General features: G+C 41.5%; 1 protein-coding gene across 1 annotated transcript in view; it reads right to left on the minus strand.

Annotated features, from left to right (window-relative positions):
- LOC130151850 (centromere protein J-like) overlaps positions 1-12,516 on the minus strand; it is a 41,454-nt gene extending 28,938 nt beyond the window's left edge. The window contains exons 1-5 of the mRNA XM_056344629.1: positions 9,309-12,516; positions 6,693-6,789; positions 3,561-3,806; positions 2,227-2,322; positions 1,052-1,193 (exon numbers count right to left, since the gene is read on the minus strand). Coding sequence (XP_056200604.1) covers positions 1,052-1,193; positions 2,227-2,322; positions 3,561-3,806; positions 6,693-6,789; positions 9,309-9,761 — 1,034 coding nt within the window. The 5' untranslated portion in view covers positions 9,762-12,516. The remainder of the gene's footprint in view (positions 1-1,051; positions 1,194-2,226; positions 2,323-3,560; positions 3,807-6,692; positions 6,790-9,308) is intronic.
- Between the last annotated feature and the right edge of the window lie 2,225 nt (positions 12,517-14,741).

Below are 14,741 nucleotides of genomic sequence, written 5' to 3' on the forward strand. Positions count from 1 at the left end.
GATGAGGACACGTTAGGCAATACACATTTCAAGGAAATTTACTTCAAATCAATTGCAGCCTGGTCCCATAGCGAAAATGTCATGAAGAGCTGGAGTACGTTCTGGGCTTCAGTGTCAACTGGCTCATGCTGAGACCACAACGTCAACCAAAGCACAAGTGGGGCTGACTGGGAGACAGATTTCAGGAGCTCACTGCTGATCCAAAAAAGGTGTATGTGAACAGGCCCACTTGCCCAGAGGTGCTCATGGTCCTGCCACCTCTTCCCAGCCTTCTGTTCTGGAGGTCCCTCTCTTCCTTCTCTGCCCAATGCCCTCATGGTTAAAGCAATAAAACACATAACAGTTACTCTCAGTCCATACTTCTTTAGAAGTTTGCTGCTTCTCTTTTATACTTAATGGAAGGCTCAGTGTGCCAAAAAAGCTCCCACTTCTATCTGCATCAGCTGAGGAAAGGTAACAACTCTACTTCCATCATTAATGCCAACCTACCCATTCCTGCCTAGCCATGAGCACCCCCTCAGTGTGCTGGTACAACTCCTTCTGCAATGCAGTGATGAACTAGATCAGAGAACTGATCCAAGTTAAAAGTTACATATCTCCTCTCTCCAGATAATTTTAAGAAGGATCGCTTCGCTGACCTGTTCACTATATAGGCACATAAACATTGTTTTTGGTACAGCTGAAGAGATAGAGCAAGGACAAGGATGAATGAGCTACTCAGACTGATGCTGCCATCACAAACTGATGGCCACTGCAGAAGAAATGATGGCATAACAAAAGATGTTGTCTCTCCCTGCCAACTTCTGCTTTACTTCTACCCTTTGAAGATCATAGTTGCAAAACCAGTTCACCTAAACTGGCTAAACCAGCATCCTATTATACAGAGGTAGATCAGTTGCCAGTCCCTAGACCTGTCAAATCTCTGCCCATGCATACCTGCCACTCTCAAGCAAAGGAAAGAGCCTTTGTGTTGCAAATATAACACATACAGTATGTGTACAATCAAGGAAAACATGCTTTTGTAGCTTGTCTGACGAAGATAATTTCTCACCTGTCTTCTGTGATTCTAGTCTTCATCTTCCCCTCTATGCCAAAGGGAGATGGGGAAATCTCCTCCTTTACTTGTTCTCTTTGTTCTTCTTTGACAGCAGAAAAAGTTTCAGGGGAACTCCTTTCTTTTAATTGACTGTTATCTAAGCAGCAGAAAAAAGGTCAATGAAAACAAAGCCTTTATAGAATGAATAAATGTAAAATAAACATCACAAAATAAATTAGAAATGTTTATCTTTTCAACAGCACATGCAAGATTTTGGTTTTTGAAAACACATTATAGAACACAACTGAATTAAGTAGGTGGAAGGGTGCAACCCAGGAAAAATAGAAGCTCCTGATCCTCAAGTCTAGTTGCTGGAAATAAGGAAAGGGCAAATGGTATGATTTGTACTCCTTGCATCTAGAGATTTGTAATGCTTGGTTAATGTGTTCGCTGCAGAACACTGCAGTGGAGACACTTTGCTAGAACTACTCATGTGTCTGTAATTATGTGACCTGCAGCCCAGTTCACTAAAGAGTTTAACAAGGACTATTTGTACACATGAAAGTTTCTGACTGAGCATTTCCTATTCATAAAAGTGAAAATTTGTACTTCTTCCTATTGAAGCTTACTGTCTATGTTCACTACAACAAGAAGGCTCCCACTTAATTTAAACTTTTTTTCTAAGTGTCAGCTAATAGAGACTTGCTTTTTTAGCTCAAGTTCGGCCTTTCAACTCCAGCAAAAAGCCTTTACCGGCTCATTTGTACTACACACTGTTGCTGTAGCTGGAAACGTTATAGCTCACAGTCACATTAATGCACCCAGTGCTACTGAAGTACTTTGCAACACAGTGAAAGGACTTTCTGGTCCAACAGCAGGAATCCATCCTTCCCTCAGCCTTTCCCAGCTACACACCAAAAATCTCCAGTCTGACAGCAGACAAGCAGTGCCGTTTCTGCAAAATTCTCACCTGCCTTGTGTCAGAATACTGCTGAGGAAGCAGAGGTGACACAGCAGGCTGATGGCAGCAAGGGACACAGACCGCATGAGTGCCTCTGCACAGCCTTACGTGTGGGGCTATGCTGTCTCCAGAATGCTCTAATAGGAGACGTGTCCCAGCACCGGAATTTTTGACTAGCACTTCCCAATGCAAGGCAAGAACAATGTGTCTCAGCAGCTGTGCAATTCACCTTTGTTTTCTTTTCTGTTCTCTTCTTGAGCATCTTGTCTGGAAAGTTTTTTTGTGGGGCGCTCAGTACACGGAAGCAATGGCTCAGTGCTTATCCCTTTAAATAAGAATGTGACATGTTACTCAGGCTGTTGGTATACTCACGTTTATTTTTCCAGCAGTAAAAAGCCCACGCTCATCACAACAGTCAGGAAGGTCTCAGTTCAGCCCAGTCCTCAAGCACACATTCAAGCGAAGCGTATTTCAAAGGCAACTGCACTGACCAGCTGCCAGTCAGGAGTTAACCTGATGTACTAAGGCCTCTGCACCTTCACGCCTTAGTTTTACACACATGAAGCAGGTCTAAGTCAGCGCTGCTGCCAAAAAAAAAGCAGCCATACCTCCCCCTGTCCTAGTGTGCTCTTGCTCACAGATTTCTGCTGTCCTCATATGTGACAGCAGCCCACACCCCCCTCCCCAATTTGTGCTGGCAGAAGTATTTCTGAAGCTCTGATAAACATCACTGGGCAACTGACCCAGGTTCAGGTTAACCCAGCAAGAAAATCATAGTGCAAGGCAGAAGAAGAAGTCAAGACTTTCAGTGAGAGTATTGGTTCTGAGCTAGCTTGAAGAATATGAAATTAAAGTCTCAATTGTACTACAGGGCTGTCTCAACAGCTTCACAGCCAGGTCTTGCTATAAAAGTTCAAAGGAATCCAGGATGCAGGTCTGATTTACATCATCTTCCCCTTTAAGCAGTTTCATTCCCACTCCTTTTTGTTCCTCTTCATTCTGAAATCAACTTTTGATTTCTTGCAAATCACTCTTTCTTCTTTCTTGCCTCTTGATGTCTTCCCACAGATGACAAGGCTGGCAAAGTGTAGCAAAGACAAGATGCCAAGTAGCACCTTACATTGCTTTTCCTCCAAACAATGCCGCTCTGCATCAATGTGAGAAACACCAAGATTGCTGACAAAGAGCAGGCCTTCTTAGCTAAAGAAACTTATTCTCTCATCTTTGGAAGCTATATCCACTTTCTACTTTTTATGCTTCTCCCCTTAAGTATAACATACTTCCTACTTCATATGACTTAGTTTTTCCAGTTCAATGACTTTCTGCTCCGTTTATATCTAGAAGGCCAAATTTCTCTGTCAGTATGAGAGTCAGGACTGTGATTCAAAAAGCAAAAACAAGCTTAAAATATTTTAAAAGCTTTTATAGCAAGCCACTGTAAAGACAAAACACCTTTCCCTGACCTGCAATAACATCAGCAACACTCACCAACAAGAGCAAAAATTCACAGGAGTGGCACAGCACAATAGCCTTAGCTTCAGATTTCCAGTGCTTTTTACCCACCTGAATCTGAAAGCTGCATGTGCTCTCCTGAGATTTCTGAACTGCTTTCATTTGGAACAAACAGCGTGGATCTGCTTTGCCAAGCAGAGTGCATTGCTGAGGGAGAGGTCTGTAACCACTCTGGGCTCTCAACTTGGGAAGAATTTTCTGATGGGAACTGGACAGGAGTGAAAGCAACCGGAAAGCATGGAAGGGGTGGCATTGTGGCTACTAGGTGGGAAGGTATCCCAGGAGAAACAGAAAAGCCTAAAAATAATTAGCAGAGAAGAAAAATTAGAGAAGCTTAAGGCAAATATTTTGCACCAAACTAGAAATCTCTTGCTAAACTGGTATTGCACAAAAACACTGTTGCTTTCATGTTCCCAGGTGCTTTGCATGTTTAGAGTGAAATAATCAAATTTTGCTTTTGTTATTTTATTTAAATTCTAAAACATGCTTGCTACAGCTATCTGTCATAACCAAAAGTATCATACATTATGGGGATGCTGAATTAAAAAGAAATTACAAAGTACTCCTAAGCATGTGAAACACATATTTCCCCTAGGACTCCTTACGTCCCTTAGCAGGTGAAAGTGAAGTGTTGCAAAATATCTCTAAGGGACTCCTCAGTGCAAAAGAGGAGAAAGTTTTCCTTTCAGCTTTGGATAGCTAGGGGTTTTTTATATTTATGTTTAAATAAAAAAATATTTAATATTTTATTAGAAGACTCCCAAGTGGAAAAGATAAGCAGTTCTGCATAGGGACCAGAGGCCAGGCTCACCACTTCCAGGAAAGAGACCCCTTTATAAGGTTATAAAACTAGGTTTGTTTCTTATCTTTTTTTCTCCACATCATGATTCCCTGCTGTCCTATGATCTGACTTCAACAAGAAGAGAGTGACTGCAACTGATATTGCCTCAGCCCCCATTTAAGCCATTTTTTGGAAAAAGATTGATCTCTGGATTGAAATCCTGTCTGGCACAGACACCAAAAAAAGCCCAACTCACTACTTCTGGAGAGATGCTCTAACCGCACAGCTAGCGGGCAGGCTAAGCCACTTCTGTCTGTGTTATCATGACACATTGAAATGACAACCTGTAGTTCAATGAGGTTTTGATTGTACTGTTGGTCACTGTATTATGTCTTTGAATGCATGGCAATATTAAAGCAATTGCCTTTATCATAATAAGATAAATCATAGCCCTAGTAATTCTTCATATTTTACCTCTTTAAAGCTTAATGGGACCAAATTATGAAACGTCCTTTGCTACCCTCAGCCTGCACTGCCTCCACTAACAAATAATAATTTTCAGATTTTGGTCAGTTATCATGCAAGTAACTATGTTGTTTGTGGCTTTAGATGCTAGCTAAATGCATCTGGGTATGTAAATATGTCATTCCTTCAGGAGGTTTTCTGACCCCATTCAGCTGAGACTGAATGAAGCAAAGCCCCAGAGCTCAGATATTCTTCAAAAACACTGACACTTGAAGCTAGCAGAGACCATATGGTATGTTTATACGGATCTAATTATGCATACATATACATAAATTAAAAAGACTAGGGTTTATTGTTTTCTTACATTTTTGTTACACTGGGAGGAGAGGGAAGTTAAAAGCCTGCAAGGATTTACCTGGCCAATGTTGTTTAATTCCACTTTTCTAAACCCTTTTATTTTGTTGGCTAATAACTGCTATTATATACATCAGTGAGGTAGATAAAACTTGCTAAAATTTCTGTTTCTTTTATGGCAGCAATAATGTAAGGCCATGTTTCCCTAAAGCCAACTAATAAGTGGCAAATCCTAGAGTTTCCAGAGTGGGGGACAGTGGGAAGTCAAGAGACCATAAATTCTTGATGATTTTATTATTATCATTAACTCTGTCTAAAGTAATGTCTATTGTTTTGAGCTGACCATTGACAGTAGATATTCCTTATATGGCAACTGAAGTAGAATTTTGTTTATAAATGATTCTGTCCAAATCAGTCAAACTATGTATGCTATGAAGTATTTTTATATATGCATGGATGGACAGCAAAAGACATGGCTGTCTTTAACTGAGAGGACTTCTTCACACTATATATGGTTAGAGCACAGGAAGAAAGTGCTGAACAAAAATGTAGCTTTTTAGCTCTAAAAAGCTATTTGCAAGATCCCATGAGGCTACACTGAACTCTAGCACACCATCTCCTAGTTCTTCTGACTATCCTCTGAGATCTTAGTAGAATGAGACCCCCTGCAGGTCCTCCACTGAGCAAAGAAGCTTGAAATCAGACTGAGAAAACTCATGCCAGATCACTGTACAGATGCAGTCAGGGGATGCCTTCAGCTGCTTTGGCTCCTGCCACATGGGTTAGGCGAAGCTGCCTCCCCAGCAGGTCATATGAGGAGCAGCAGCAATCCAAGGATCACCCAGCCTTCCTATGCCTTTATGGATGCTCCCTGCCTCATGTTATGCACAAGCAGCCCTGCTAAAGCCAGGACAATGCTGTCACAAGTCTACAGGATTTCCCTTAATTCCACTTTCACCATGGGGTCACATACGGAGGAGGATGTGCTACTGCTGTGGATAGAGGGTGGGAAGGGGAGGGAGGGCTCCTCTTTTTTTATTTGCTGAGCAGATGGCATTTTCTGGCAATGCCACTGGTAAAATGAAGCTGTTCAAGGAGTTGTATCATGCTGTGAGGAACAGGCTGTACTATTAAAGGTAAGAGTCTATTAACAGAAACATGGTGTGTTGACTTTCTTCCTCTTCCTATTTCTAGGTAAAAGCTGTGACTTTTATATATAGGTACAGAAAAAAAGGATATTTCAGCTTTTCTGTAATGCTCACCACTATACTATAATTTTCTGCCGTACCATTCAAATCTGTACGTCAACAGAAGTCTGTACAGGTCTGTTATTAAACATAAAGGACGACTCCTCATGGTTCTCCTGGAATTTTAATATACAAAGCTGGAAATAAGTGTTTTCTGGGGTTTACAGCTTGTGTGTAATGTGCGTAAAGAAATGAATGTTTCAGTCCAACTGTCAGAGAAAGATCCCCCCCGAAAATAACTATCAAATCTCTTTAAGAAACTGCCGCATTTCACTGCTAGAGTGCAAACATTAGCAAGTGAGGGTGCCGCAGCACCAGGAGGGATTCCCTGAGTACCTGGGTTGTAAAGTGCAATGATTTTCTGCTGTTCAGCCACCAGCCTTTGCAGCTGCTCCATCTGCTGCCTCATCACCTGGTCCTGCTGCCCTGGAGTCTGAAAATATCATGAAGATAAGAGTATTAAACTATATTTCTGGATGGTTTTTAATCAGAAAGAATCACCATATCCATATTTTGGGGTAGGTATTTCTTAAAGTGTGTATTACTGTTAATAAAGAATGTTGACATTTGCATTTAAAACTCTTTTGCCATTTTACAGCTCAAAGGGTACACTGACAGCGTGCAGGCAATCCATGCCTTGCCAGGTTTTGCTACTCAGCCTCACATCAGCCTGCATTTTCTTCTGGTCTGTGTGCTGGGATCTCCTTACCACAGAAGATAAAGCACAAAAGGGAGAGAAGTTTTGCACTGAGAAGATGTTAGAACAACATCAGAGTAGATGCTACCCTCAAGCCAGGCTTCACTGTACAACTTCAAAATGTACCAGGACCTAACATTTAATTGTTTGTTGAACAATCTGATAAATGGAAATTACCAGTGTCATCAATGAAAAGCAGCTTTCAAAAGTCAATATCCACAAAGCACAGATGCAATTAAGAGGAAATACGAGCATTGTCTAAAATAAGGGATGAAAGGAGAGAAGAATAAGTCCAACCTTTGCCTCCACAGAAATCTTCACTAAGGCAGAGAAAGGACTGACTCTGTTCCTGACTAAATTGCTGCCACTAGTTCCTCAGTCCTGTTGCAGGCCAGGCACTCCCCCATGCCTCCCTGCAGGTACACATCTATCCAGCTTCCCTTGGCCTTCTGCTTTTCTGAGTTTATCTTTATTCGACTCCTCCTCCCACTCATCTGTTTCTTCTGTCCTGTCAACCAGAACAACCTAAACAACCAGAGATCAGTAGTGCAAGAGACAAGTCTTTTTTTCTGTCTTTTTTTTTTTTTTTTTAATCTATTGTGAAGTACCAGATCTGCTGCAGAACTAAAACTTCCAGCATGAAGACACCCTCATGTTGTTGGTGCCAGGAGCTTCCTAGCAGTTTGACTGGAAGCATCATTTTACCTCTACTGCCTCTCTGTCTGGTACCACTTCAGGAGCACCATGTAACAAAGCAAACCCCAAATTCACTTTTTGTTTACCGGAATCTTTTGAGAACATTTCACATAATTCACATAGGCAAATGCCAGAAGCCACCAAAGAACAAAGAATGACCAAGTATCAGGTTTTATGACCCGCTGTTGACAGTTTAGGGTATCACAGGATACATTCTGGTCATTAAACTTAATGATCCAGTTTATGTCACCCAAGAAAAGAAGCAGCAGAGTCCTCGGACTCACAAGAAGTCATCTGCAACTGCAGCCTTACCTACACTAATAATTTCCCAGCAATCAAGGAATAACAAGTTTCCTGTCCCTATGTGTAAAGTACTAAAGTCTTCACTAGATAAAAGCTGAAGGTGGTGAGGACTCCTGACTGGGTCCTAAATATCCCCTTGAGAAGGGCAGTGGGGAACTGCAGGGCAGCCTCCATGCCCCCCTTGGCACTCCTCAGCTACAGGACATTTAGATTGTTGGGAGGCACTGCACTGGCACAGCCCAGCTGCAGGTCTCCCAACATATGACTGAAGAACAACAGTTTTCCTAACTCTTGTCTGTTGTGCAGAGGTGGTACCAACGGTGTCAAGAAAAGAAGCCCTGAGGCGAAGTGGGCTCAGGGCAAGAGGCAAACGATGCAGACTTGTTAGCACAGGTACTTCTGATTTTGCCATCAGCAAAAAATATTAAAATGATGATAGACTTCCAGTGGAGGAAGTGTTGAGGACTGGCAGCATAGACACATCCTAAATAATAATTTCAACTGTATTGGAAACCTAAATTTCTTTAAAATATGCAACTAAAGCAGTGTATTGTTTCCTGTCTTATGGGAAAAACATAGAGCACTCAGTGGAAGAGTTACTGTGGAGTTATGCCTGTCCATCACTTTGTCAAAACTAAGAAGAAAATGAAAAAGAAATGGAAAAAAAGGTAAAAAGGAGATGGAGCATGAGAAGAGAACTGACAGAAAGACATATGGAAACAAGAACATGAACATGCCCCACAACCATTACCCACATGAGAACATGGAGCCAGAACATGCAATCTTTTTCACCAGAGGGAGGTAGGTAATGCTAACTATCAAACAAGAGAAACAAGAGAAAAATTGATTAATTGCCTCTTGGGAAAAGCACTTTACTACGTAGATGCATTAGGCCAGGGGTCCTCAAACTTTTTAACCAGGGGGCCGGCGCGTGGATGAAGTGGCAGGAGGCCATCTGCGGCTGCTTGGTTTCCCCCCCCAACCCCCGGCGGGGGGGGGTCTGTAAATACCGGGGGCCGGATTGAGGACCCTGGGGAGCTGTATCCAGCCCGCGGGCTGTAGTTTGAGGACCCCTGCATTAGAGCAACAGCATCAGACACCAGGTTATGATGAACTTCCCAGTGCTTGCCAGTAAAGCTTCCTGCCTATAGACAGACACAAAAGTTACAGGCCCTTTCTTCCTGAAGTGGCTGTACAGCTATCAGAAATGTATAATATGCAGTTATAAATTCAATGATTGTATAAAGCAAACTAACCTGTTCCATGTTTTTGTAGGTAGGAGCACAGTGGTTCGTCCCAGGTTCTGAGGCAGGGAGCAGAAGAGGAGTGAACATTTCCAAGGTGTCACTTGCATCATGAATTCCATCCTGGGTTACACTGGGAGTCAACTTCTGAGGAAAAATATCAGAGCTGGCTGGAGAACGCAATTGCCTTGCATGCTGAAAAGCTTGGTTGTGGCCCAAGTTATCTGTGGAGACATTACTGTTGCCTATCATACCACTAGCTTCTGAACTGTATAAAAGTGGACACTGCTTGCTAGAGGACTCATTTGTATTGTCAACCCAACGCAGGGATAAAGGAGGCATGACCTTCTCTATCATTATTTTGGAAGATGGCACTGTGTTTGCCAGATCACTGGCTGTCTGCTGTGACATATGGTCTTCCTCCTTAAAAGCATCTGCTTCCATGCCCTGCTTTCTGCAATCCATGTTAGAGATGTGCAATAAAACCCACCATGAACAAATGTGTCATGTCATACTGACATAGTAAATCCTGTGCTTTGCCTTCTTTTTTTTCCATGCAAGAGATTATTTTTTTTAGCCCAGGCTGAATGTAGAGTATCTTCCAACTTCAGAAACTGTAAAACATATATATATCTATTTATGTACAGAGAAAAGTATACATAAATATACACACATGAAAATACTGTTAAGTTACATGCAATACAAAAAAACTACAAAATCACAATACTTCTGCCAGCTGAAATGGCTCAGATGTGCTGCCTGCTCTCTCAGTATTAAATCCTAAACTCTCAGACAAACAGGAACAGATGTAAGGCTCTGTTACAACACAAACCAAAACCTGTTTACCACTAGAAGCATTTGCCAAAGTGTCCTGACCCTGTCTTTCAGTTAAATCTTCAGCCTCTAAATTCAGAGAAAGTGCCTAATGTGCAAAGATGACTGCAAAAAGCAGGGAATGGGGATAACAGGAGGAAACAAGAGAAAACAAATGGCAAGTGAAAAAAAACCACAAAGGAAAACATTGCTAGAAAACCGCCTGATGTTTAAGTAGCTCACAAGAATGTTTATTTCAGAAAGATAGACTAACACTGCTACAGCTTGCATCTGTTCTCCCTGAGAGCGGTATGGCAGAGACAGCTGCACAACACAAACATTCTGCTTCGCCTGTTTAGGCACTTGGACACTTTAGGTCTTTCTGAGGCAGGGGGCAGGCATTTGCTACTTACCTTAAAAAATTGGGGTGGGGGCTATATTTCAGCAGCTGAAGCTAGTGAGCTCCCCCATCTTGTCTTCTATGGTAGTTTATTCACATTCTTTGAGAAATGCAGAGTCTCCAAGATCTTCATTCGCAAGCAGGAAAATTATTTAATGTCTTCTTCCTACTTTAATGTAAGTGGATTGCATAAGATGTATACACACCCTACCACGTTCGATACCTGCTTTGACAGATACATTATGTGTAGCTAGGAAACATTATGTTGTTTGCAGGTTTAAACTCCCTTTAAAGTAATCTGCACTTCCACTGGAAACTTTTTGGAAATCTACAAATGTAAAACAACAGAAGTCTGGGCTGTCTGGGCAGGTGCTTGTACGCTAAAATAAGAACCCTACAGAACAAATCTTCAATAGGAGTGAAAAAAAAAAAAAAAGCAAGCTGGTATAGTGAAGGCAGAGGACTGACTGGACAGGGACAGATCAGAAAGTATGGGCTAAGAAATCACATTTAAAGAAAAGAGTAGAGCCCACGACCCTATGTTGCAATTCCTTCCAAAGCTTAAAAGGGAACACCACATTCCTGGGCCTCCCCACCTCAGGTCAAACTCGAGTGGAGCTAAAACTTCCAACCTGCCAATGATTTTTCTGAGTATAATGCTATATGCAAGTCGGTTGGGGTTTTTTTGTTTGACTTTTTTTTTTTTTTTAAACCTAGGAAACAACACGTACCCATAAAAATCACTTAGTTATTCATAGGGTACAAAGTTCAAATGCTGAGCAGCATGAAGGTTACTCTCAGTTACTACTGAGTACTGGAGCAATAAAAAGGCTGTTGGTGGCCTGTCCCACCAACACCACATTTTGCACCAGGAGCATGGAAACTCCTTGTCCTGGTCATGCTTCATCCAAAATACAAATAAGAGAAATATAATCTGAAGACTAAGAATGGTGCGATTTGGAAACAGGTGACACTTGCCAAGAGTCTCTCCAAACACATACTTCGCTTTAGGCACTGCACCCGCTGCACAGCAGGTAAGGAACCATGAAGAACTGGATTTTGTGAGAAAAACTCCCTGACACCAACAGCAAGAAGATATTCCAACTTTGACGCTGATAAGGAGATCTCTGAGTGACTAACTTGACAGTATCAGATTTTATCCCACTAAAAATAAAAATCCCAACAACTGTCCATCATAGTTGATCTTCTCCACCAGTTTAGTATCCTGTAATCTCAGAAAGGCATGGGGGTGTAGTCTTAATGGTTGAGGTTTCATAGGTAAGAATTTGTTTATAAAAGTCAACACTGCCTAGGCTGGTAGCTGACTTTAGTTTGGATAAGAACTGAACACTAAAACTTGCTGCACCACAAACCTTTCCAATGTTTGCTTCCTTGTTGCTGTGAATTGCCAGGGAATCGGTGAGTAAACAGAAGCTCCCACCCGCAGCCCTGATCCCTGCCATTCTTCCTGGACTGCAACACTCAAAGCCACACAAAGCCTCCCCTTCTCCAGCAGGCAGAGTAGTTCCTCAGTAAATATGGCCAAAGAGGTCAAAAGCAGTCCCTGTGAGGCAGAAATACTTTTGCACTGAGCACCTTGGCATTGGCAGGAGCAAACAAGGAAGCACAGTGCAGGCTGACGGTTGCCTTGTAAAGCATTTGTGGGGATTCTCTGTTTTTTGCAGATTGTTTTCACTCAAAAACTGCTATATAGACTAATGTGTTTTGTCTCAGGTAGTTTTCCAGTATATACTGGTCAAAATGAATAAGTAAAATGCTTTGCACTTTCACAGAGCCTTCCACCCATGTAATTTTAAGACACTCTATGTGTTAACTACTTGCATAAAGTCAGTATGCTTACACAGATGTGACCTGATCTTTAACACCGCTAAATCCTCACAAATTCCCCTGAAAACAAGTAGAAATGTAACTGAAAGCCATGACAGTTTTAATAAGGTTCCCCAAAAGAGCGTTAGGAAGTTATCTATAGCCGCTCTGGTATGCCAGCCTCAGCCAGAGCCTCGGAGCCAGACACACAACACTGCAAGAGCTGTCAGCATGAAGCCACCCCAGGCAAGCCCTCTTCCTGAAAGACTTTTGGGAGAAGAATCTTCCTAAACCCTGGAGAATTTCTCCAGCTGTCTCCTTATTGGAGATAGCAACAAGATGGAGCAACAGCCATAAACCTGATGCTTACAGAAAAACAGAATAAGAACACACAAATCATTGCTGATAATTTTCTTTTAAGCAGCACAGCATATAAAATATTCAATAAGCATGGAAAAAGCTGGACTTACCCTGCATTCTCCAAAATCTGATGAATTTTTTATTGTTCTGTATCTGCACTGCTTGATACCTAACAATCCCAGGTGCAGAGCTCGATCCTTCTCTTCTGGGAATAGTTCAACCCCATAACAAAGTGACACTTTCTTTTATAATCTGCTTATTCAGATAAATGTGCAGCTGCTTCAGGCTTATATTGGGCCTCTGTAAACACAAATATACAATGTAAAAAGCAATAACAACATAAAAAGGATTAAGTTGGTCCATTAATTCTCATTAACTTCTGTATGCTTTGGAATATGTCTAAACTGATGTAGCGAAAACTACGATACATCAACACAAAAAATCCATTCATTTTTTTTTCTTTAAAAGTACTGAATAATTTCCAAAAATACTTAGCTAACCAACGAATTTCATAGGGGAAAACCAAACTATCAGTAATACCAGAGCCATATCTAACTCTTCACACCTCAGAGTGATTCAAGAGAAAAGCAAGACTGGTATCAACCTAAACAAAATGGAGTTTCCAGACAGTGACTAGTGATAATTAGGATTTAATCATAATCTTCAAGTCTTTTGTTCTAAGAGATGTGCTGAGAAATACATTTAGATGGTGTGTTGGATGATCACAGGTTTTTTAAGTTTTTAATGGCTTTGTGATATGTTTACACTTGCTTTTCGTTATACTTTGAGATTTATTCTTCTTGTGCAGTATACAATTGTTTGATGATGTAATAGGAAACCATACATTTAATTAAGGTGAGGAACATAGCCATTTATTTGTATTAAGTGGTTACTTGTTATATATGACCACAATTGTTGATACATTTGAAAGCTGTTATTTGACAACTGATAAACTCATTACTGTGAGCACTGACACCAAACACAGGCAAATTATTTCTAATCTATGGGTAATTCCACACATGTTGTCTCAGTATTTGCCACTGGACCATCGTTCATGCCACTGTAGTCACAAGGAGCAGTGCTGAAGCCCTTCCATGTGGTGGAGCGATGCTGCTTCTCAGCCCCAGCTGGCCTGCTGCCTCTGCTGCAGCAATGATCTTCTGTGAAGTTTGTGTACCTTAATATTGACATTTCTAGAATTTTCCCTTCTTTCTCCAAATGGGTGCCAGTGTCCTCCCAGCAAGATGCTGCCACCTGCCTCACTAGCAAGCTGGAATCTTTAAAAGTAGCCAAAATGTAGAGCATAGACTCATTTTTCTATGTTTTTAAAATTTCTCCTTTTCACCCAGGTGCTGGCAACATGGGCAGCCGTCTGCCCCAGACAGCCTGCAAGCACGTGGCAGCAGTGTGACCTCCTTGCTCAGCTTGTTGGTACTTGCTCCTATTGCTTTTTTGGATAAGCAGTTTCAGACAGCTCATGACTTCCCCCAGGACCCAGCTGCAACAGCCTAATGTGAGGGCTTCCTCTTCCTGAACCAGTAACTTGTTAGTGTGGTTTGTTTACCAGCTTTGAGTGCACACTGCTAGCAGCTTAGTAACAGTAGCCACAATTCAGCGTAATAATGTCATTGACATGAATTACTCTCATTTAAGCACAGCTCATTTACTATCTACCATTTAGGATATCCCAGGGTGCTTGAATTGCATATCATTTATCTTGGCCTCTGTAAAGACTCCCCAGGAGAGATTTCTGTTGCCTTGCATATTGCTCATTCAAGTTTCACTACGGCAGAATTATTGTCACAGTTGAAAACTTCCAAATCAGCTTGGGTCAGGGTTTGTTTGGTTTTTTCTTTCTCATTTACACACCATGCCATATATAATAAGATCTCTGTTAAAGGTAGGATGGTTTAGCTAGCTGTTAAAGTTAAATCTGCTCAACATTCCGAAGATGCGATTCAAAGGCATCTTAATAATTCTTTTCTCCCTCTTTTTTTTTTTTTCCCTACAGATATCCTGGGATATTAAACAGATAGAAAATACAT

Source organism: Falco biarmicus, chromosome 6, assembly GCF_023638135.1.
Source record: "Falco biarmicus isolate bFalBia1 chromosome 6, bFalBia1.pri, whole genome shotgun sequence".
Lineage (NCBI taxonomy): Eukaryota > Metazoa > Chordata > Aves > Falconiformes > Falconidae > Falco > Falco biarmicus.